The 25,568-nt window shown below is 32.6% G+C and overlaps 2 protein-coding genes across 2 annotated transcripts in view; both read right to left on the bottom strand.

The window, feature by feature from the left end:
• Nucleotides 1–3,350, bottom strand: part of LOC142343243 (uncharacterized) — a 31,535-nt gene extending 28,185 nt beyond the window's left edge. The window contains exons 1-2 of the mRNA XM_075395019.1: nucleotides 2,728–3,350; nucleotides 142–392 (exon numbers count right to left, since the gene is read on the bottom strand). Coding sequence (XP_075251134.1) covers nucleotides 142–392; nucleotides 2,728–3,127 — 651 coding nt within the window. The 5' untranslated portion in view covers nucleotides 3,128–3,350. The remainder of the gene's footprint in view (nucleotides 1–141; nucleotides 393–2,727) is intronic.
• Nucleotides 3,351–22,128: 18,778 nt separating this feature from the next.
• Nucleotides 22,129–25,568, bottom strand: part of LOC142343241 (uncharacterized) — a 34,312-nt gene continuing 30,872 nt past the window's right edge. The window contains exon 3 of the mRNA XM_075395018.1: nucleotides 22,129–22,608. Coding sequence (XP_075251133.1) covers nucleotides 22,262–22,608 — 347 coding nt within the window. The 3' untranslated portion in view covers nucleotides 22,129–22,261. The remainder of the gene's footprint in view (nucleotides 22,609–25,568) is intronic.

Genomic DNA, 25,568 nt, shown 5'->3' with positions numbered 1-25,568 from the left:
TTAAATTGTAATAGCAGTAAAAAATTATTGTTGGGTATAAATTTATAACCAGTTGCAACTGGTTATAATTTTTTTAAGCAAATTTTGATGAATTTGAATTTACTTCTCTTAAAAATGTTAAATTGTAAAATTAAAACAGACCTGTCTTTTGTAATCACCATTAGCTTTTCCAACAGCATATTCTTCATCTCGTAAAGATGAACAAGATTGCAAGAGAGAATGTCTCGAAACAGGCAGGAGCAGGTTGGTTGGAAATTTGAATCTCTTTGCAGCTCCTGAGTCAGACCCATTTGTCTCAAACACTGCATCCAGATTCTCAGTGTCTTGGAATGTGCTTAGAGCCTGAGTAACGCATAAGTGTGGGTAGAGGGAGCTGAACTGCTCAAATCCACCTGTTTAAATAAAAATTACTTGTATAAAAATAACGCCAAAAATTTTGAATAAAAAGACCAATACGTTTGCATAATTGCTTCAAACTTTGTTCGAGAGCAATTCTCAAACTTCTTTCGAGAAACTGGACGAGATGTAATACCGGCAAAACATTCTGAGTGCAAAAAATATTTTTACCTTTAATTCATCTCAATTTTCAAAAACCTGGAAGATGAATAAACCGAGTGTTAAACAACAAGAACTCTTGCTTCTGGACTGTTGTTTTCATTTGATTGTATTAATAGCAAGAGCCCACATCGGGTTCAACAATTTATCAAACAATAAAGGAATCAAACATGGAGAAATGGGATATCTTTTTGCATTAACAAAAAATTCTCCAGCAGCCTTACTCCTATTAAACATAACCGACTTACGTCGGGCGAATTGCTGTCAAACGACCGGCAAGCGGTTGGCTTCGTCAGCAGCTAGGCACGGTTTCGTAATGCTAGCTATAGCTTAATTGAAGGGGCGTAAGTAAGCGCAGCGTCGGCGGGGGGGGGGGGGTTGCACCGGGGGGCTGATGGGGTGGGAACAGTGGGGGGTGGGTCAATCCCTAAGAACCGCCCTTCGCACCCTAAGTTTAGGTCTCCAAAACAGATTCTGTGAATCGCATATTTTAAGACTAGTGAGCTGAAAGACTCTAAGAGCACTTAATGACCACTGAGCGCTACCTTTTTATCCCGTTTTTGAGGACGAAAAGTCTAATGCTTCAGACGAAAAATTAGTCAAGCGAAAAATCGCATAAAAAAGAGCGAGAGGACTAATATAATTGCTACAATCTTTGTTTGAGAGCAATTAATAAATTCGCTCTAAATTTTTTTAAGAGGATCATTCACTCAGGACAAATTTATTCGTTTAAACGTGAATACATTAGCACGCGTTGTCACATAAATGATACTCGAATATGACCGACTAACGTCGATCGCACTACTCTCAAACGGTTTGTTTCGGTAGAAGCTAGCTTTGGTTTAGTGACGCCACCTTAAGCTTACTGAACATTGCGGAAGAGATTGATTAAGAAAAGGGAATGTATTAGTTTTTTTTGGTGGGGTGGGGGTTGTGTGGGCTGGAGTCAGTGACGTGGGAGGTGTAAAGAGAAGTCAAAAGCGTGAGATATAATATTAATCACGCGAAAAATACTGTAGGACTAATATAATTGCTACATTATTTATTTGTGAGCAATTAAACATCTCTAGTTGCTTTCGAAATTATCGATGCTGTCTACACCTGATTACAAATTAAAGGACATCGAGCTACCAAGAGATTACAAATTATTATTATTACTTCTTGGATATACCACTGGGGAAATATGCCCCGCAGTTATAATCTAGGATTAGCACGACAGTTTTCACAAAGACAAATGTACTTCTGGTAGAGCTGTTGTTTTCAGTCCAATGTCTATTAAAGTAAATCCACATGAGTTGAATCAGTTTATATTTCAAGTTTTCGGGGTTAAAGAAATCGAAGATTTGTTGAAAAACATTGACTCTGAATCCAGTTATGTGCCAAAAAATCTGCCTGTATCTCATATCTTGCTTCTGGAAGAATAACACGTCTTCTATCGGTAATACTTATTTTGACTTGCTTTGAAAAATCAACATTGTACTTCCCTTTGACAATATTACTGAACAGAAATAGGTCTTTTAGCACTTTATAATAAAGTGATTGTAATAAATTTGATTCTTATAAAGCATCCTTATATCTAACGCTTCCTGTTGAAGTTCTCAATAACTGCAAAGCTAGTCTTTCGGAGTTCCCAAAAAAAGTACCAATCACAACCACGTCAACAGCCCTCTGGCGGATTGAAAGCAGATGAACTAGAACTCTATTAATTCAAATATATTGAGATTTCATAGCTTGTTTCTTCGTAGGTTCTTTCTGGTAATTAATAATTGTATCGATTTTGATATGAATTGTTATACCGATAACCTTTTCAAGTAAAATCCAAGTTCAAGAACCTCAGCTGCAAAGACAGCAGAAATGATACGAGTGTTCAAAATTGGTTATTTCAATTCTTACATCGGCTCAGACTGTGCCCTGATTCACGCCATGATATCTTTTTACGATGTGGCATTAATCTTCTAATTTCCAGTGACTTTTTTAAAACTAAGATGGTTGCTATAAATCCGCGCAAATATACACCGAATACGTGCAATTCGCAAAAATTCAAAACCGCAATAGTTTGAATAGTCGTTGGAATAAACTGCATTTACTGCTAAAATGTTAACACTTCACGTCGTCAAATTAACCTTCGAAGTATTAAAGCACTTCCTGATTAAATGTAAATCATTCACTAGCCTGATAATAAACAAATTTGAAGGTCATTCAATCCGTGCTCGTCCTTTGCAGCTTGCAATACTTGAAGTCCCTTTTTGATTGTCAAACAACGATTGCCAGCTGTGTTATACAGAACGACATGAGACAAATCACCTTCCAAAAACGACGTGCAATCGTCTCCCAGAATATGTTTGAGTAACTTGAGTGGGTTTTGACTGTACCTCCGCAAAATAATTGCCGTGCAGAGGAAATGAGTTGAAGTCTTGATATGTGCATTGTTGTATCGAACAGCCGGCGAACAGTCAACTAGTTTGACGTTCACTTTCTCTTCCTTAACAGGAGAAAGCAGCAAATTTGCCACATACTCGGCTGTGACAGCCAGCATTGGATCAGCTGGCTCAAATACTTGATCTGAATTCATAAATTAAATAGCAACGCAAGTAGGAAATATATTTTTAACCATAGTATGAAGTCAATAAAAAACACGCGTGTCGCTGAAAGCCATTTAATTATATTTACTTTCTGCTCTAATGAAATGAATATAGTGTAGTGAATTCAAATTCAATTGTCGTTTGGTGTTTCAAAGTGAAACATTCTCTCAAAAAGGAAGAACCAAGTACGCATAACGATAGCTGTGAACTAACAAATTACTCTATTTTGATGTCATTGAGCCAATAGAAAAATTCGTCACCAAACATACAGTGAGGGTACTATTTACACAACCGAATTATCAATGACCAAATTGAGAAAGCGAATTTTCCCAGCCTTGTTCATTAACTGAAATAGAAATTTTTCTCATGAAGACGAACGTGAAACTAAGAAACGGCTACAGTAACAAAACGCAAATAGATTCCGCTCTCTTTTCATGGTTCTAGACAACCCGAACACTTCGTACATTATACAGATTAAAACTGATCAAAGTTCGAGTGCTCTATGAGCTTTGAATTTTGTCAAGTAAACGACGAAATACCAATTGTGGAACCGACTCTAACAGTGGGATATTAAAAATTGATCTCTTTCGTTTGACCTTTAGTTACAATACACGTCGTTCCATTACATAGTAACTCATTAGTTGCTAAAATAGCACATGTACTGGGGGACTCCTAATCTTGGTGTGGGAGACAAAGAACAAAATAGAATACAATTATATAATTAAAACAAAATGACCATTCAAATTTGAGCAACTATCCTTTTAAATGACATTTGTAAATCATAATGGTCATATAGCTTCAAGAAACCCATAGCGCACATGTAACACTTACACGTATCATACCATATATAAAAAGGTCTTTCCCATTATAGACTCTCCCGCTGCTTAGTCATCAAATAACCCATGCCTCTAACCCCAGTACACACAACTAAATTAAGAAATGTCCCTCCCCATCACAGTGATTATTGGCTGGTCCGGGGCCCTCCGAGCACTACGTTTTCATAAAGCATTGCGTATTTTTCAATTCTATCATTATAATGATATCACACACAAACAGCAGATGAGAAAAATGTAAGCAAACAATAGACAACTATTGGAAACAACAACAACGACAAAAAAGAACTAACGGTAAAAAGGGAATCAAATTGACAACCTCCTTTCTTCAAAAACAGCTCCCATTAGCATCGACAATCTCGCGCCTCCTAAGTATCCTAGAGCCCCAAATGCTGAGGATGGAGCTCCTTAGGAAAGCGAAGCTGATTTTTGTCCTTAGCTATGAAAAACAGCTGTCCTCTTCGCGCAGGGAAATTCGATGTGCGGTTGTTTCAGTGCTTTCGAAGCTGATGGCCCAGCTCCACCAGTGCTCGCAAAGACAAGCGGCTAAAGATTTCGCTACTGCTTTCGGGGCAATTTTATGCTACCACGATAAGAATTTTCACATCAAAGTATTCTTAGTTGAACATGTATTCCCAACGTACGTTGGCCTTAATGTCTTACCTTTCATCACCATCAATTTTCGTTGATTGAAGAGCAATTTCTTCCTTGCAACGACTGAAGATGAGGTCCCATCTCCAAATCAAGACGGATATCACTTAAGAGATTCGCAAAAGAATCGAGAAGTGCATTTTGTCTCATGAGGGTGTATTCTCTTTTCGGACGAATGGCATGTGAAATTTACATTACGAGCATAATGAAGACATCTTTACTGGGTCCCAATCAAAGCGAAGGCCAACGCCATAACGCAAGTTGTTCTTTGTTAGGTCAAAATGATATCATTTCAATGGTACAGTATTTAACCAGCTTGATGCTCCCTTATCACTATCCGAAGCAAGTGAGGGAATCTAGCTTTTATTCAATGTTCCATTTGATATCAAGCTTTCTGTTTATTAATAGCAATTTGACTTGCAGTGCATCTCCGGGCTGTGATTGGGATAGAGTCTTAAAGTTGATATGATGGTTCATATTTTTTAAAATGGTCTTCTGGTCTGAAAACAATAAGGGCACCATCCATTTTTGACAACGTAGACATTCCAGTTTTTTCGGTTCTGGGCGAGAATAGTTAACTAGATTCGTTGAAAGACTATCGTTGACTAATTTAATAAATTCTTTTAACAACTCCACGACGTTAAGGGCTGTACGAGCTAAAAGTTCAATTTGTACTGAAGAGAAGAAGTCCAAAATCCATAAACAATTTGAAGTGAAACATTAGTATGAAAGGCCATTTTTGCAACAAAAACTTCTGCTGTGTTAGTGATCTTTCTACCAATTTCACTTTTCATCTTTGCGTTATTAGAAACTATAAAAAAACTAACACTCTACAACCTTTAACAATTTCTACTGCGCATTAGAAAAATCTCCTTTGTTTTCTATGCAATAACGTGGCTCTTGATAAGATAAAAACCGACAGCCGGATCATGTCTTCTCTACGAATCGAACGGTTTTTGGGTCATCAAGGTAACCTACAATATCATCATCGTCCGCATACAAGATTTGAGCTGGGAAACAGTCATCAGAAAAATTCAATAAAGGGGATTATGTCGATACCAAACATCCTAGGAGCAAAGAGATCTCCTTAGGTTGTACCTTCCTGATAGAGTATTGTCTGTTGAACAATTCCAATGGTCCGCGATATGAACTACATATGGAATGACAGAGGGAAGGGCATGACTTTTCGACATTGTTCAAGGTTAATTCCCGGAGTCTACGGAAAGCGTTTTCTTGCGCTAAAAGCAGGATCGCTTCCGAATCTTTTTTATCAAAACAATATCTAAATGCCCTGCTCAATTTCTCCGTTTGGCCCATTCATAGTTGACGATTGCCATCTAATTTCTTGAGGCCTGATTTAACACATTCAGCAGTAGTTTTTCCATTAATTGGCTCTAGAACTACCCCATTTTTTTCGGTTATTCTCACTGGCATTAACCATGAATTATAACTCGACTTGAATTATATGGGAAAGAGAATGTCAAATGAGAAGTGGCATTGCAATTTACTAATCTAAAAATTTTTTTAAAGACCAGACGAAGACGCCTTTGAGGATGTCTTAAGCTTTTTCCATTCCTTGGCGTCAAAGCCAGAAGCTTCCATGTTTTTTCAAGGCGGCCTTTAGTAGCCATTGAGACATTGAATTTTTCAAATAGCAACCGAGCCTATGGCAAAAGTTTGGATGGTCAAATAGTTAAATCGATTTTTGTTTGCATGCTTTTAGATGTTTCACGCCCAAAACACCAATCAAAAAGAACTGCTATCTTGTCAACTTTCTCATTGAGAGATGGGATAGTTCTTGCTACTTCAGTAAGACTGCAAACTGAATTGAATATATTTCCTGTTGACATGTAATTTTCGAATTTTGTTTTTCATCAACATTTAGTTTTGCTTTAATTCTGCCCACGCTTTCTGGCACAACTTTTATTTCGAGAAACAAGCAGCCGATGTCCAACATTATCCGCTGATCCAAAAATCATTCAAAAGTTTTGGTGTTTGAGGAAGAGCTCTCTGTTGTTTTTCGTGCATGAGTTTGAAGAGGCAATAACATGGCGAAGTTCTTTGCAGTTTCCGCGTTAAAACTCTTTGAAAATGGCTGACAGATTTTTAATCAAGACAGTGATGAGTTTGAAGCCGATATTGTTTCTGTACAGCGTGAAAAATTTTATTTGGATGCAGATTTGCGGAAAATTTTAAAGCAATTTTGAAAAATCTGATCTGAGAGTAACAAAACGGTGATGTTGAAGACTGACGGGTGCTTTAGTTGCGTTCTGTCTTGAATACGCTCACCGTATGGCCATAACAAGATCTAAAGTAGGAAAATATTAAACAGCAGATGCTATTTAACAATTTTTTTCTGAATTTTCAGGCTTATCGCAACGATCAAGCTTTTACCACAATTATCCTTAAAATCAGGACAACAGGGGCCTTATTACGAAACTTCGAAGGACACAAATACTTTGCAAAATGATATTCTTACATATTGGAGAACAGAGAAAAAATTTGAGAAAAACTTAGTAAGAAACTGCATTTTTGAAACACTAGAGATGCACGCACCAAGGGAGATGAAACTAGTTTTAAATAACAGAAAGACTCAGATATAACAATAACTTCAGATAAACCATGGGTTACAAAAGAAAACAGAAAATTATTTGATGTGAAACATTGATAATTCAATGAAGACAAATTGGGACAAAGCGCTGATGCGTTCTTTAAAAAATTTTCAATCTTGTAAATAGTAAGTTGAAGAAGTCTAACAACAAACTCAAAAGATTTTGAATAAAACTTCAATCATCAAAAAATGGAATTTTTTGAAGAAAAAAAATGCAAAGAAAAACAGTCCAAAATTCAAGAAGTGATAATGATTCTTTTCCATTATGTAAGAATGATTCTTTTCCATTATGTAAGAATGATTCTTTTTCATTATGATGACACTAGAGTTGTTTTCAATTGTAGATAACTTCTAGAAAGAACCAAATCAACATTTCCATGAGATATGTTCTGAACATACATCTGGCCTAGAAAAATGTAATCAAAGAACGGATTCATTCGTTCAGTTTTGGTTAATCAAAATATATGTAGGTACATTATTCTATAAAACGTAAACAGATATAGAAATTTTTATTTGAAAAGTCAAGTTGAATCAAGAACAAAAAGCATGGTAACAATCTTAAAATCTTACATTATGATAAGAATCGTTTGGTATCAAGATTACCAAACCATTCTTAACCATCTTTTTTACCAATATATTTTTCTTCAGTCAAATTATCTTTCAAACTAAAAGCTGCTATATATTTTTAACGTTTTCTAGAATCATTTTTTTAACAAATACACAAGTTATCAATAGTGATAAACTTAAATTCTATTTTAATGAGAATTTAAAGTGTAAAGGAACTGAAATTATTAAGCGAAATTAAATGAAGTAGAGATTTGTAGTTTTTTGCAATGAATGGACAGGGTATGGCCTAATTATGCATTTGCAATTGCTAGTTAAAACCCGAGTGTTAATTCAGCTGGTAATATTGCTAGTGTTTTTCGTCAAATAACGAAAACATTAAGAACAAAAACTAATTAAAAATAGAGATAAATAATGCTAATGGAAGCTGGAAGGCGTATAAAGAGAGGGTGTGGTGTCAATAATGAAAGAACACCTAAAAATTGAAGAAATTGATGATTATCCACCTAAACCAAAACCACCTCTTTCATATTTTAAAATTTCGAAAGAAAAATGTATCAAAAAAAGTGAGTTTTCAAAGATTTATTGAAAAACTTTAGTTTGCAATACATTAACAGAGAATAAGGATTTTGTTTAAGAAGATTATTGATCCAGAGAAAAAAAACTAAACCAAAATGGTATTCTAAAATAGGACTATTCGATTATGACTGTTAAATTAATAATGTAATTGAGATTTTGGTTGTAATTTTGTACAATTATTTTGAATGTGGAAAAGGGAAGCCAAGTTATCATCAATTGTTTGGTCATTATACACGAAAGCAGGTTGTTATGCAAATTGGATGCCATTTGAATGCAGATTTGCGGAAAATTTTAGAGCAATTTTGAAAAATCTGATCTGAGAGTAACAAAACGGTGATGTTGAAGACTGACGGGTGCTTTAGTTGCGTTCTGTCATGGATACGCTCACCGTATGGCCGTAACAAGATCTAAAGGAGGAAAATATTAAACAGCAGATGCTATCTAACAATTTTTTTCTGAATTTTTAGGCTTATCGCAACGATCAAGCTTTTACCCCAATTATCCTCAAAATCAGGACAACAGGGGCCTTATTACGAAATTTCGAAGGACACAAATACTTTGCAAATTGATATTCTTACATATTGGAGAACAGAGAAAAAAATTGAGAAAAACTTAGTAAGAAACTGCATTTTTGAAACACTAGAGATGCACGCACCAAGGGAGATGAAACTAGTTTTAAATAACAGAAAGACTCAGATATAACAATAACTTCAGATAAACCATGGGTTACAAAAGAAAACAGAAAATTATTTGATGTGAAACATTGATAATTCAATGAAGACAAATTGGGACAAAGCGCTGATGCGTTCTTTAAAAAATTTTCAATCTTGTAAATAGTAAGTTGAAGAAGTCTAACAACAAACTCAAAAGATTTTGAATAAAACTTCAATCATCAAAAAATGGAATTTTTTGAAGAAAAAAAATGCAAAGAAAAACAGTCCAAAATTCAAGAAGTGATAATGATTCTTTTCCATTATGTAAGAATGATTCTTTTCCATTATGTAAGAATGATTCTTTTTCATTATGATGACACTAGAGTTGTTTTCAATTGTAGATAACTTCTAGAAAGAACCAAATCAACATTTCCATGAGATATGTTCTGAACATACATCTGGCCTAGAAAAATGTAATCAAAGAACGGATTCATTCGTTCAGTTTTGGTTAATCAAAATATATGTAGGTACATTATTCTATAAAACGTAAACAGATATAGAAATTTTTATTTGAAAAGTCAAGTTGAATCAAGAACAAAAAGCATGGTAACAATCTTAAAATCTTACATTATGATAAGAATCGTTTGGTATCAAGATTACCAAACCATTCTTAACCATCTTTTTTACCAATATATTTTTCTTCAGTCAAATTATCTTTCAAACTAAAAGCTGCTATATATTTTTAACGTTTTCTAGAATCATTTTTTTAACAAATACACAAGTTATCAATAGTGATAAACTTAAATTCTATTTTAATGAGAATTTAAAGTGTAAAGGAACTGAAATTATTAAGCGAAATTAAATGAAGTAGAGATTTGTAGTTTTTTGCAATGAATGGACAGGGTATGGCCTAATTATGCATTTGCAATTGCTAGTTAAAACCCGAGTGTTAATTCAGCTGGTAATATTGCTAGTGTTTTTCGTCAAATAACGAAAACATTAAGAACAAAAACTAATTAAAAATAGAGATAAATAATGCTAATGGAAGCTGGAAGGCGTATAAAGAGAGGGTGTGTGTCAATAATGAAAGAACACCTGAAAATTGAAGAAATTGATGATTATCCACCTAAACCAAAACCACCTCTTTCATATTTTAAAATTTCGAAAGAAAAATGTATCAAAAAAAGTGAGTTTTCAAAGATTTATTGAAAAACTTTAGTTTGCAATACATTAACAGAGAATAAGGATTTTGTTTAAGAAGATTATTGATCCAGAGAAAAAAAACTAAACCAAAATGGTATTCTAAAATAGGACTATTCGATTATGACTGTTAAATTAATAATGTAATTGAGATTTTGGTTGTAATTTTGTACAATTGTTTTGAATGTGGAAAAGGGAAGCCAAGTTATCATCAATTGTTTGGTCATTATACACGAAAGCAGGTTGTTATGCAAATTGTAACAAATGTAAGCGGAGACGTTTTAGTGTTGTTTTAATATAAAAAAAATCTGGGAAGAAACCTGTTTTTACTATTATCGAAGATGATGTATAAAAGCAGAAACTTTGGATGAAAATAAATATACTTATAAATCTCGTCTCGCAAAGACAGCTAAAAGTACTTATTGCAGTTTGGATTTAGAAAGAAACAAATCAACTTTTCCTTGAGATATGTTTTTACAGAAATTTAGCATAGAAAATTGTAATCCAAGAGCAGATTCAAGCATTCATTTTTGCTTAATCAAAAAATAAAAAAATGTATTTGATTGTATTAAAGGTAAAATAATTATAGAAGCTCTTATTTGAAAAGTCATGTTGAATGAAGAACGAAAATCATGGTAAAAATCTTATTTTGTGTTATGAACGGTTTGGTCTCAAGATTACCAACCCCATTTTTAACATAAGTTTTTACCGTGCTACTTTCCTTCGATCAATTCATCTCTTAAACTGAAATATGCTATGTTTTTCAACGTTTTCTAGAGTCATTGAATTTTTTACAAATATGCAAGTCATCGAGAGTGATAAACTTAAATTCTCTTTTAATGAAAATTTAAAGTGTAAAGGACTTAAAATTCTGAAGCTATTTTAACTGAAGTAGAGAGTTGTAGTTCTTTTACGATGAATGGACAATGTATGGAGTAATTATGCATTTGCAGCTGCTAGTGAAAATCCAAGTGTTAATTAAGTTGGTATTATTGCTATTGTTTTTCGTCAAATAACGAAAACATTAAGAACAAAAACTAATCAAAATTAGAGATAAATAATGCTAATGGAAGCTGATAGGCATATAAAGAAAGGGTGTGGTGTCAATAATGAAAAAACACCAAAAAATGAAGAAATTGATGATTATCCACCTAAACCAGAACCACTTCTTCCAAATATTAAAATTTCGAAAGACAAATGTATTAAAATGCTGAGTTTTCAAAGATTTATTGAAAAACTTTAATTTGCAATACATTAACAGAGAATAAGGATTTTGTTTACGAAGATTATTGATCAAGAGATAAAAAACTAAACCAAAATGGTATTCTAAATTAGAACTATTCGATTATGACTGTTAAATTAATAATGTAATTGAGATTTTGATTAAATTTAATTTTGTACAATTGTTTTGAACGTGGAAAAGAGAAGCCAAGTTATCATCAATTGTTTGGTCATTATACACAAAAGCAGGGTCCTTGAGATGCAAATTATGACAAATGTAAGCGTAGACGTTTTAGTGTTGTTTTAATGTAAAAAAAAATGTGGGAAGAAACCTGTTTTACTATTATCGAAGATGATGTATAAAAGCAGAAACTTTGGATGTAAATAAATGTACTTATAAACCTTGTCATGCAAAGACAGTTGAAAGTACTTATTACAGTTTGGTTTTAGAAAGAAACAAATTAATTTTTCCATGAGATATGTTTTTTACAGAAATTTAGCACAGAAAGTTGTAATCGAAGAGCAGATTCAAGCATTCATTTTTGGTTGATCAAAAAATAAAAAAGTGATTATGATTGTATTAAAGGTAAAACAATTATAGAAGCTCTTATTCGAAAAGTCATGTTGAATGAAGAACGAATATCATGGTAAAAATCTTATTTTATGTTAAGAACGGTTTGGTCTCAAGATTACAAATCATTCTTAACCAAATGTTTTTACCATGCTATTTTCCTTTGATCAATTCTTCTCCTAAACTAAAATCTGCTATTTTTATTCAACGTTTTCTAGAGTCATTGAATTTTTCACAAATATGCAAGTTATCGAGAGTGATAAACTTAAATTCTCTTTTAATGAGAATTTAAAGTGTAAAGGACTTAAAATTGTAAAGCTATTTTAACTGAAGTAGAGAGTTGTAGTTTTTTTACGATGAATGGACAAAGTATGGCGTAATTATGCATTTGCAACTGCTAGTGAAAACCCAAGTGATAATTGAATTGGTATTATTGCTATTTCTTTCATCAAATAACGAAAACATTAAGAACAAAATTTAATCAAAATTAGAGATAAATAATGCTAATGGAAGCTGGTAGGCATATAAAGAAAGGAGGTGGTGTCAATAATGAAGGAACACCAAAAAATTGAAGAAACTGATGATTATCCACCCAAAACAGGACCACTTCTTCCATATATTAAAATTTCGAAAGAAAAATGTATTAAAATGCTGAGTTTTCAAAGATTTATTGAAAAACTTTAATTTGCAATACATTAACAGAGAATAAGGATTTTGTTTACGAAGATTATTGATCCAGAGATAAAAAACTAAACCAAAATGGTATGCTAAATTAGGACTATTCGATTATGACTGTTAAATTAAAAATGTAATTGAGATTTTGTTTAATTGTAATTTTGTGCAATTGTTTTGAATGTGGAAAGGAGAAGCCAAGTTATCATCAATTGTTTGGTCATCATACACGAAAGCAGGGTCCTTGTGATGCAAATTGTGACAAACGTAAGCGTAGAGGTTTTAGTGTTGTTTTAATGTAAAAAAATGTGAGAAGCTTGTTTTTACTATTATCGAAGATGATGTATAAAAGCAGAAACTTTGGATGTAAATAAATGTACTTATTAACCTTGTCTCGCAAGGACAGTTAAAAGTACTTATTGCAGTTTGGATTTAGAAAGAAACAAATCAACTTTTCCTTGAGATATGTTTTTACAGAAATTTAGCACAGAAAGTTGTAATCGAAGAGCAGATTCAAGCATTCATTTTTGGTTGATCAAAAAATAAAAAAGTGATTATGATTGTATTAAAAGTAAAACAATTATAGAAGCTCTTATTTGAAAAGTCATGTTGAATGAAGAACGAATATCATGGTAAAAATCTTATTTTATGTTAAGAACGGTTTGGTCTCAAGATTACAAACCATTCTTAACCAAATGTTTTTACCATGCTATTTTTCTTTGATCAATTCTTCTCCTAAACTAAAATCTGCTATTTTTATTCAACGTTTTCTAGAGTCATTAAATTTTTTACAAATATGCAAGTTATCGAGAGTGATAAACTTAAATTCTCTTTTAATGAGAATTTAAATTGTAAAGGACCTAAAATTGTAAAGCTATTTTAACTGAAGTAGAGAGTTGTATTTTTTTTTACGATGAATGGACAAAGTATGGCGTAATTATGCATTTGCAACTGCTAGTGAAAACCCAAGTGTTAATTGAGTTGGTATTATTGCTATTTCTTTCATTAAATAACGAAAACATTAAGAACAAAATTTAATCAAAATTAGAGATAAATAATGCTAATGGAAGCTGGTAGGCATATAAAGAAAGGAGGTGGTGTCAATAATGAAGGAACACCAAAAAATTGAAGAAACTGATGATTATCCACCCAAAACAGGACCACTTCTTCCATATATTAAAATTTCGAAAGAAAAATGTATTAAAATGCTGAGTTTTCAAAGATTTATTGAAAAACTTTAATTTGCAATACATTAACAGAGAATAAGGATTTTGTTTACGAAGATTATTGATCCAGAGATAAAAAACTAAACCAAAATAGTATGCTAAATTAGGACTATTCGATTATGACTGTTAAATTGAAAATGTAATTGAGATTTTGTTTAATTGTAATTTTGTACAATTGTTTTGAATGTGGAAAGGAGAAGCCAAGTTATCATCAATTGTTTGGTCATCATACACGAAAGCAGGGTCCTTGTGATGCAAATTGTGACAAACGTAAGCGTAGAGGTTTTAGTGTTGTTTTAATGTAAAAAAAACGTGAGAAGCTTGTTTTTACTATTATCGAAGATGATGTATAAAAGCAGAAACTTTGGATGTAAATAAATGTACTTATTAACCTTGTCTCGCAAGGACAGTTAAAAGTACTTATTGCAGTTTGGATTTAGAAAGAAACAAATCAACTTTTCCTTGAGATATGTTTTTACAGAAATTTAGCACAGAAAGTTGTAATCGAAGAGCAGATTCAAGCATTCATTTTTGGTTGATCAAAAAATAAAAAAGTGATTATGATTGTATTAAAAGTAAAACAATTATAGAAGCTCTTATTTGAAAAGTCATGTTGAATGAAGAACGAATATCATGGTAAAAGTCTTATTTTATGTTAAGAACGGTTTGGTCTCAAGATTACAAATCATTCTTAACCAAATGTTTTTACCATGCTATTTTCCTTTGATCAATTCTTCTCCTAAACTAAAATCTGCTATTTTTATTCAACGTTTTCTAGAGTCATTAAATTTTTTTACAAATATGCAAGTTATCGAGAGTGATAAACTTAAATTCTCTTTTAATGAGAATTTAAATTGTAAAGCACCTAAAATTGTAAAGCTATTTTAACTGAAGTAGAGAGTTGTAGTTTTTTTACAATGAATGGACAAGGTATGGAGTAATTATGCATTTGCAACTGCTAGTGAAAACCCAAGTGTTAATTGAGTTGGTATTATTGCTATTTCTTTCATCAAATAACGAAAACATTAAGAACAAAAACTAATCAAAATTAGAGATAAATAATGCTAATGGAATCTGGTAGGCATATAAAGAAAGGAGGTGGTGTCAATAATGAAGGAACACCTAAAAATTGAAGAAACTGATGATTATCCACCTAAACCAAAATCACCTCTTTCATATTTTAAAATTTCGAAAGAAAAATGTATAAAAAAAGTGAGTTTTCAAAGATTTATTGAAAAACTTTAGTTTGCAATACATTAACAGAGAATAAGGATTTTGTTTACGAAGATTATTGATCCAGAGATAAAAAACTAAACCAAAATGGTACGCTAAATTAGGACTATTCGATTATGACTGTTAAATTAAAAATGTAATTGAGATTTTGTTTAATTGTAATTTTGTAAAACTGTTTTGAATGTGGAAAGGAGAAGCCAAGTTATCATCAATTGTTTGGTCATCATACACGAAAGCAGGGTCCTTGTGATGCAAATTATGACAAATGTAAGCGTAGACGTTTTAGTGTTGTTTTAATGTAAAAAAAATGTGGGAAGAAACCTGTTTTACTATTATCGAAGATGATGTATAAAAGCAGAAACTTTGGATGTAAATAAATGTACTTATAAACCTTGTCTTGCAAAGACAGTTGAAAGTACTTATTACAGTTTGGTTTTAGAAAGAAACAAATTATTTTTTCCATGAGATATGTTTTTTACAGAAATTTAGCACAGAAAGTTGTAATCGAAGAGCAGATTCAAGCGTTCATTTTTGGTTAATCAAAAAATAAAAAAGTGGATTTGATTGTATTAAAGGTAAAACAATTATAGAAGCTCTTATTTGAAAAATCATGTTGAATGAAGAACAATAATCATGGTAAAAATCTTATTTTATGATAAGAACGGTTTGGTCTCAAGATTACCAAACCATTCTTAACCATAAGTCTTTACCATGCTACTTTCCTTTGATCAATTCATCTCTTAAACTAAAAGCTACTATTGTTATTCAACGTTTTCTATAGTCAATAAATTTTTTACAAATAAGCAAGTTATCGAGAGTGATAAACTTATATTCTCTTTTAATGAGAATTTAAAGTGTAAAGGACTTAAAATTGTAAAGCTATTTTAACTGAAGTAGAGAGTTGTAGTTTTTTACGATGAATGGACAAGGTATGGAGTAATTATGCATTTGCAACTGCTAGTGAAAACCCAAGTGTTAATTGAGTTGGTATTATTGCTATTTCTTTCATCAAATAACGAAAACATTAAGAACAAAAACTAATCAAAATTAGAGATAAATAATGCTAATGGAAGCTGATAGGCATATAAAGAAAGGGTGTGGTGTCAATAATGAAAAAACACCAAAAAATGAAGAAATTGATGATTATCCACCTAAACCAGAACCACTTCTTCCAAATATTAAAATTTCGAAAGACAAATGTATTAAAATGTTGAGTTTTCAAAGATTTATTGAAAAACTTTAATTTGCAATACATTAACAGAGAATAAGGATTTTTTTTACAAAGATTATTGATCCAGAGATAAAAAACTAAACCAAAATGGTATTCTAAATTAGAACTTTTCGATTATGACTGTTAAATTAATAATGTAATTGAGATTTTGGTTAATTGTAATTTTGTACAATTGTTTTGAACGTGGAAAGGAGAAGCCAAGTTTTCATTAATTGTTTGGTCAATATACACGAAAGCAGGGTCTTTGTGATGCAAATTGTGACAAATGTAAGCGTAGACAGTTTAGTGTTGTTTTAATGTAAAAAAAAGAGAAGAAACCTGTTTTTACTATTATCGAAGATAATGTATAAAAGCAGAAACTTTGGATGTAAATAAATGTACTTATAAACCTTGTCTCGCAAAGACAGTCAAAAGTACTTATTGCAGTTTGGTTTCAGAAAGAAACAAATCAACTTTTCCATGAGATATGTTTTTTACAGAAATTTAGCATAGAAAATTGTAATCCAAGAGCAGATTCAAGCATTCATTTTTGGTTAATCAAAAAATGAAAAAGTGTATATGATTGTATTAAAGGTAAAATAATTATAGAAGCTCTTATTTGAAAATTCATGTTGAATGAAGAACGAAAATCGTGGTAAAAATCTTCTTTTATGTTAAGAACGGTTTGGTCTCAAGATTACAAACCATTCTTAACCATAAGTTTTTACCATGCTACTTTCCTTTGATCAATTCTTCTCCTAAACTAAAATCTGCTATTCTTATTCAACGTTTTCTAGAGTCATTAAATTTTTTACAAATATGCAAGTTATCGAGAGTGATAAACTTAAATTCTCTTTTAATGAGAATTTAAAGTGTAAAGGACTTAATATTCTAAAGCTATTTAAACTGAAGTAGAGAGTTGTAGTTTCTTTACGATGAATGGACAAGGTAACTGTTCATGTTAGGAATTAAAAACAACGTAGTTGCAGGTTGCCTGATCCATGGTCCGTTGTTATATTTTTGCTTCTTTTTTATAAGTGCTGTTGTATTATTTCGAGAAGCGCAACAACTATGAAATTTGAAATTTAGTTCATTCAAAAGAAATATTTTGCAACTACAGACATTCAGTGTCTTAACACTGGCCTCAAATTAAACCCTACTTGAATCGAATTATCCTTAAATTTAGAAGTGAAACTATAAAAAATCCTACTTTTTCTGCAATTTTTGTCCAATCTTCATGAAAATCATTACATATGTAGCAATCACACAGGGCTTCAACTTATATGAAGGACTTTTACCATATAAATTTTTGTCTAGCATAGTCTATAATTCTATGCGCTGCTGAGGTCATTTTTCGGTTCCTGTTGAATCTTGTGGTTATATTTGATTAAATTGCAATTTTTCGGTTTATTGTTAGTTCATTTATGCTCTTCACGCTGTTTAACGATTGCCAAAATTGAGCGATTTGATTCTATTCAAGATTAAACTCTTTTCATGTCTTTAAAATCATGTTTACGTTTTAGGTACTCCATTTGGTTTTTATTTTTGCTGTGTATCAAATTAGTTGGTCCCAAATTTCAGCCAACGACAAAAATTTCCTGATCTTCAAGTCCGTTTTGCATTTACCAGAAGAAAATTTAAGAAAGCTCAACGCCGTTTTTCGTCGGACAAAAATCCGTTTCCAGTAAGCCTTCTATCGTTCATTGCTGGTACCTAAAACAACTCTTTTTGACAATAAACAAAAACAGATTCCAATAATTTTTCTAATAAACGTCCTAATGAATCTGAGTTGCATCGTGAAACTAATTGAATCTTTTTGGATCTCCTTTTAAACAATTCTTAAAATTTAGACCAGTATTGTTGGTTGGTTTTCCAACAACGTTAAAAGATGAATACATCCATTAATTTTTGAGTAGGAACAACCAATCTCTTTCAAATAATCTTTCCATGAAATTTTAATCCATCATTTTGCACATGGTTGTCCCAAGCTTTCGGCATATAGCATTAGAAAAGCTCTGTTGAGGTTTTTTTTCATATAAACTGATAGTTGATAAATACTGTTCCCAAAGCACAAACTTGAAATCGTTTTTTTCCCGAAAAGACATGTATTCTAGTATGTTGATATTAATACCGTCAATCGTTTCCAACTGTTCGTAAGCAAGCAGTTCTCCTTTGAAAAAAAAAGATTTCTTCTTTCGATGACTTCTTCATTTCAACATCGTTTTCTTTTCAAGTCACTGTCTTTATTCGCAAAAATTGTGCAAAAATTTTTCGCAAACTTTTTTCAGTCAGTGTCGTTATTGTCATTTGATCATATCATTACAGTCCCAATTGTTCCAATTCTGCTGCAGTTATCAAGCTCACTTCATATCTAGATAATGAATTTCTTTAAAAGTTTTTCTTATAAGTTTTCCTTAAAAAGTTTCATCCGCGAAATTCATTCTACCTGTTTTTGAAAGATAAGTGAAATTTGAGTACGCAAAGCATATTCTAGATTGTTTTCTTCTAAAATATTCTAACAAGCTTGAGAACTTTCAAATTGTTAAGATTTATCGAATGTTGACTTCTTTTACAACGTGTTCTTAATTAATTTGTTCTATTCAATTGAACACTCTATTTTTTAATTATTTTATTAGGATTAAATAATTATGAAATCCACAAACTATCATTTAAAAACATTTTTGTCCTCAAAATTTTCACAAGAAAAAATAGGGATATTGCTGAAGTAAATGTGTTTAATTCTCAGAAACATATGTTACTTGTTTAATTGTGTGGAAAAATTGAACAAATAGATGTGTGCAGCCGTTTTGTTTACAACAAAAAGAGTTCAGTCTGTTCACTCATTGCCGAAGTTTTACCCGTCTCTGACAGGTTTCTTGCTCATTTGTAACAGTTTTACTGTTAAAAACGTGTGCAGCTGTTAAAAAGCTGATCGTCGACAAGTTTTGCCACACAACTTCTTTGTATGTTAAAATGGTATATTTGCAATAATTTTGCTCAAAATTGTAGTTTGAGATTATTTATCTCCAAAATCTGAGTGATTTTACTTTTTCTAAAATTTCAGTGGTATACCCATAGCAGTTGCTGAAAAACTAAAATATTCAGGTTTATTCAGGTTAAACATAATTGGGGAGAAAAAAACCTAAAAAACTGCAGTCTTATTATTTAAAAGAGTGAAGTTTTAGGCTATTTTAGGGTAATTAGAAATGGTTATTGCATAATGGATAAATGCATCTAGCACGTTAGGTGTCGAGGGAAGCGTGTAATTGTAACAGTGATTGTAAAGAGAAATTGAGCATATCGGCTTTAGCGCGTGTGTTGCCCTAATGATCGTGCACTCAATTCCTTTTCCATATGTTCCACATTACTGAGAAAACTTTTTTTGTGGAATAAACATGCAGCACAGCAGCATTACAGCAATAAAAAAACCGCAGTTTTCATGAAAATTACTTCATTGCTATGATTTTCATTTTCCTTTGCTCTATTTTTTCCAACAATTAAATACTTTTCCGGATTCAGTGCGGAAAAAAATGGCTCCGTGAACTATTTGGCGGCCAAATTGCATTCTTATGCCAAAACGTCATATTAAAACGATTATATTGCACTGAAAAGTAGTATATGACAGCTTGATACGTTAAATACAGGAGGACATTTGACCCTTTGAGCTGAAAATTCTTATCCGATAACACCTTATATTAAAAAATCTTACATCCTTAAGCATTTTCCTTAAAATTATACTGAAGCGCTCCTGTCATCTCTACTTCCATTTTCCAAATAACCTCATGTTTAGTATCAGGACCACTAAATTTAATTCAGCCAATCAATTTCATTGTAGTCACCGCCGGAATTTTTATGTCTTCATATCATCCCTGAAAAATGCCGTAGATTCTGTACGTGATGTCAAATATGTTTATTTCTCGAAGCAAGGTTGGACCTAGAGCGCTACGCACATAGTGTTACATCATTCTCTGTAATATGACAAAAAGAAAGCAAGTCAATTCAGCAAAACTGCTTCATAAATTTTGTTCAGTTTTTAAAGAACTATGATTAAAAAGTTTTGAATAAGCTACCCGGAAACACTTACGAATATACCAAACAAACCTAACATACCAAGGAATTCGTACGTGTAGAAGTGAGCATTACGAACGTCGTTACTATTTCCCGTAACTAACCTCAAGTGAGTTTCAGTACTAGGCCAGTATAAATGCAATTCCTCATCATAACTGAATCATAGATTGATTCATGTTCCTTTTTTGACGTGTCAGACTTTTGACGCGTTCAGACTGATTTTGTAATGGTCAGACTTGGGCCAAGTGCAAACCAAAGTTACGTACGGGGTACGATCCTTAAACGTTCGTTCTCCTTTCTCCGCCAACATGACTGTTGAGCGTGTCTTTTGCGCCGTTAGTATACGCTTGAAGGAAGCGAATTTCAAGTGAGAAAGCGAGCAAAACATAATACATGGAAGACTTGCACTTACAATTGCTCAGTACTGATTTACACTTGGAGTTTGGTACGGGCTACTACTGAGCTCCCTCTTCAGTCGACCTGATAAATTAAGTTTCAACATAAAACTCGAATACAACTTCACAAATCCTCTTTTGGGCATAAAAAACTTGGTAATAAAAAAAGAACGTCAATTAAATCAAACTTGCGAAGATTAATCGCAAGGAAATTAGCAAAAAACATTCCGTCATAAAAAATACATCAATCCAACAAATAATACCCGGGCCGATGAATTTTTGAATGCAAGTTTTGGAAGAATTATGAAACGCACAGCCGAAGTTTTTTAACAGCAAAAACGTTATTTCAGCGGTAATTGTAGTACATTTATGTAATTTCACGCTTAAGTTAGCGGCAAAATTATATAAATCCATTATCTTAACCGCTATCATTTGCAAAGTCGCCGTGCGCTTACACAGTCATTTCAAATTCAAGTCCACAAAAATTTTTGATGGTGACAAACTCGGCCCGGGTGAATCGTAGTATAAATTTAGTATAAATTTATATCTTTTAAGACAATAATAATTTTGGGATCTATTCTGTACTCTTCCCCAGCTTAGATGGCATATAAATTTCATGCCGCTGGCATGCTATTTTTTTACACATTAATGTACTATTTATCAACACAATTTGTAAGTGGAGAGTAAATCCCATTTTTGATGTAATCTGAGGACAGATTTAGATCACAGCTTCAGTACAAAACATAACAAATTTCATTTGAACATAGTCAGTCCCATAAAGTTGCAACGCTATCGAACGTTTCAAAGATCAAAGTTCAAATTTAAAACATACAGATATCTAGCAAAACACTGCCCATTTGCATGCCCCGGGCTTTTCGAACGTTCGCTTGCGTTCCAACTTTATGACACTTACTATAATTGCTCTCAAACAATCACTGATTTCTGTCAATCAAAGCTCTGAAACTGTAAAAAGCAGAAGCTAACCAGAAACGTTCTTTATGGAAATAACGCCGGAAAATTGGCCCAAAATAGAAAAGGCCCACAGAAAACAAAATTTACATAAATGTCGAATTTCCACGGCTTGCCAATCAACGTTGAGAAAATTTCATTATCCTTGGGGGAGGGGGGTTGATTTCATAAGCAAATTTTTGTTTCCATTAACATGCGTCCGCAACTTAACCCACGTTTTTAGATTGAAAGTGCTATTATATTTAGACCTGTAAGAGGTGCGAATTGCCATAGAAAGAGCAGGAATATCAATTATAGATACTCACATTTTTTGGAAGTGGGGTAAAGTTATCGAAAATCTTATGTATGGATACGTGGAGAAATTCGAGAGTTACTAAAATAACTGCTGCATTATTTTTTGAGAGCAATTATTAATTTAATAAGAGTCAAGAATTTATCAAGTGTGATTATCATTTGTTGCGATTATTCCTACAAGGAGAGAAGAGCTGCAACTGATGATACGAAGATTGCCACCATCACGGTCATAGGCGACGATGACAGACCTGCGCACCCACCCTTCTGCTTGTCAGTCTCTGGGTCTATCTTATCAAGCATTTCATGGTACTGCTGGTTGCCAACGGCAAATTCCGAGTTAAAGGCCAGAGTGAGTTTGCCATCCTTGACAGCACAGTTCTCTATGTCCTGCATGACCTCTATCTCTATTTTTGTGTCAGCCTTTTCCCCACATGCGACTGGGAATTTCCAGTAGTGAAGATGGTTTTCATCTTTCTCCTTGAAGTAGAATATTGTCTGCAACGACGGCTCAGGGCACAGCTCTTAAACAGATACGAAAGGCTGAAGACACACGACACATCAAAATGGAAATGTACCGGGGCTATAATGTTCGGATTTTTTATGACATTCAGAATTGGGAAAACTGAGAAGACAAGAAAATTTGAAACACAGAAAACTGAAGGTTTTGAAACTGGTAGTTGCTTAACTCTACAAAAAAATACATGCTGAAACTTGATCTCACTCAACAGGTCAATTAAACCAAAAAAACTAGCTGGCAGATTAAAACATAACCGACTGAACATCGGAAGAATTGCTCTTGAACAAAGTAGTGGGAGCTCTAATCAATTGCAGCCTGCTTCAGTCCGGGGGGGGGGGGGGGAGGGAGGGGGAGCTTTAATAGGACTAAGAAGTTCAATGGTGGGCTTCAAATAACCACATTAGAGGTTAATATATACCACTATTAACATTTAAAGTAAAAAAAATGACACCAGTTTCGGCGCATTTTTCGTTTGACTTTTAGTATTAAATTGCCGCCAATTGAGTTCAGCTGCTTGAAATTGCGATTGAGACAAAATTTTAGATCACGCGAAACGCAAAAAGTCAGGGGCGTAAAAGTCACGCGAAAAGTCAAAATTGTCAAGCGAAAAATTTGCATAAAAAAGACACACGTTTACAATAATTGCTATGAACTTCGTTCAAGAGCAATTAAAATTAGCTGGGATATATCTTTGACTTGTACTCTCAAAATAACAAAAAAGAATAAAATCAAAGAGGAACATCATTTTTAAAATAATCCTGAGACATATTTCGAGTAAGATATATTTTGAGACTTATAGAGTTTTTCTAATGACATTCAACAAAGCACATAATCTTGTATGCGCAAATATAAACAAAAAACCCTAAAAACAAAATTTTATATTTCAAAAAATAAAGCTTAAAAAATCAATTGAAAACAAATGATAAATTTATTGAAACTAACCATCCTAAGAATGCTTAAAATACAAAATTAGCAAAGGACAAAAACTGAGAAATTTGACAAAAACTAGAATCGTTTTTGGAAACTAACAGCGTCAAAGTACGAGCAAGAAAGAACAAAACTAAATACTTAGAATAACATACAACCTTAGAAGCCATAAATCGACCATTAGTAGCTCCGCTAATTAAAAATTTTCCAAAAACTTTCAAAAACAAATGGTGAAAACGACAAATCAATGAAAATGATAGCTCATAGTTGGAACCATTAAAACTGAAGATTGACACGCCGCACAAGACCAAAGAAAAGCTACGAAAACGGGCAAAACTCGAAAAACCAACAATATTTTCTCCAGAAATATTTTAAAATTCGTAAAAGCCCACCTTATGAATTCGAGTCATAAATTTACTAATTCATTCATTCAATTATTCTTCATTAGCAATCGACGATGATTAGGATTAAAGATACTAAGTTAAAAGAAAACAAAACGAACAAGAAGAGGCAAAAACTCATAAAATTTCCTCAAAAAAAAGTTGATTTCATAATGTTATCTAAAAATTTATGAAATTAGAAAACAAAACAGTCAAAGTCATGAAAAACAATAGCTATAAGCCGATATAATTGATTAGACTCATTAATGTCATATCAACAAGTGATCAGGCATCAAAACTGGGTATGAAACAAATACTGATAAATTTTGAAAACAAGTTGTGACAAAATAGTGAAAACTTTTAGGTATCATATGGATGTATTACATCGCTTCTATTACACCGCATTAGAGTGCCAATGAGAACATTAAAAAAGACAAAGGGTCAGCACAACAAAAAGAACTACAAACAATGGCAAAAAAGAAAATCACTGCTTTTATTTATTAAAACAAGCTGTCTAAGTCAAATAAACCATTTACCGCCCTTTAACGAATTCACAAAATTTAATACATTACTGAAACACACGTATGAGTTTTTGAAAAAGTTAGTTTAAACAATTAGGAGAAACACCACAAAAATCAAATTACCGCACGTGGAAAAAAATCACATTCAAAATCCGAAAAATTGTTCAAACAACAATCTCTAAATCCATTTTAAAGGTAATCTGAGAACAAAGCCAGCTTGCTTTCAAAAACTTACTTCTCTAAGTTACAAGGAAATGTCGAAAACCGTGGTAAGATCTTATAGACACCTATATAACCAGGTGTTTGGGGCGGTAAAAAAGAGCTCGACAAGTCCTGCCTGATTATCAGAAGATATGAAATTAATCGACTTGGCAATCAATTTCATTTGAAAACAGCCTTGACATTCAACAAAACGTATAGTATTGCATACGCAAAAGTGAACAGAAAACTCATTTTTCAAACTTAATTAAGTTTTGCAAACCCCACTTTGTAGAAACTCAATGAGACAAAGCTACAGGCAAAATAACGGCTAATCTGTCAAAAATCTAACTCAAAAAAGAAATAAGCAAACATTTATTAGCAAAAAGCATTTTAAAAAGCTTAAACCACTATCACAAAACGGCGCAAGATGCAACTATCACAGCGACGATATAGTCCGAAATCTCTGAAAAATTAAATAAATAAACATATGTGGCAGATTGCCACAAAGTTGTGGCGTAGCTTTGTTAATCTGCAGGCTAAAAAATTGAACAGATGGAACATAAAGAGAAATTTTTCTTTTTATTTATTGCGGAGATATTGTATTTTGTATACCTTATTGTATACAACAATCAGTAAAACTTTTTGCTTCTTCCGTTCGCCGGTCTCAGATAACATTAAATTAGAGTGACATTCACTCAGTTGACAGCATCTCCTTGAACTGAAGTAGGGAAAATCATTTTGAAAGAAGGAGTCATTTTTGAGAGCGAGGAAAGTCACGTGTGAAAAAAATAGCCGACGAACTCCAGAAGCGACCCGAAGCGTGGGCTCATCTCAGAAAATCCCAATTGCAGCCCAAACCATTATCTTTGTATGAGAACGATAATTCTTTGCGTAGCCCGGGTTTACTAAACTATTTTGTAAAATCTTAAACCACT

The sequence above is a fragment of the Convolutriloba macropyga genome, chromosome 7, assembly GCF_964194025.1.
Source record: "Convolutriloba macropyga chromosome 7, txConMacr16.3, whole genome shotgun sequence".
Taxonomy (NCBI): domain Eukaryota; kingdom Metazoa; phylum Xenacoelomorpha; order Acoela; family Convolutidae; genus Convolutriloba; species Convolutriloba macropyga.
Note: the sequence above shows the minus strand (reverse complement) of the source record. Positions and strands in the feature narration are given on the sequence as shown.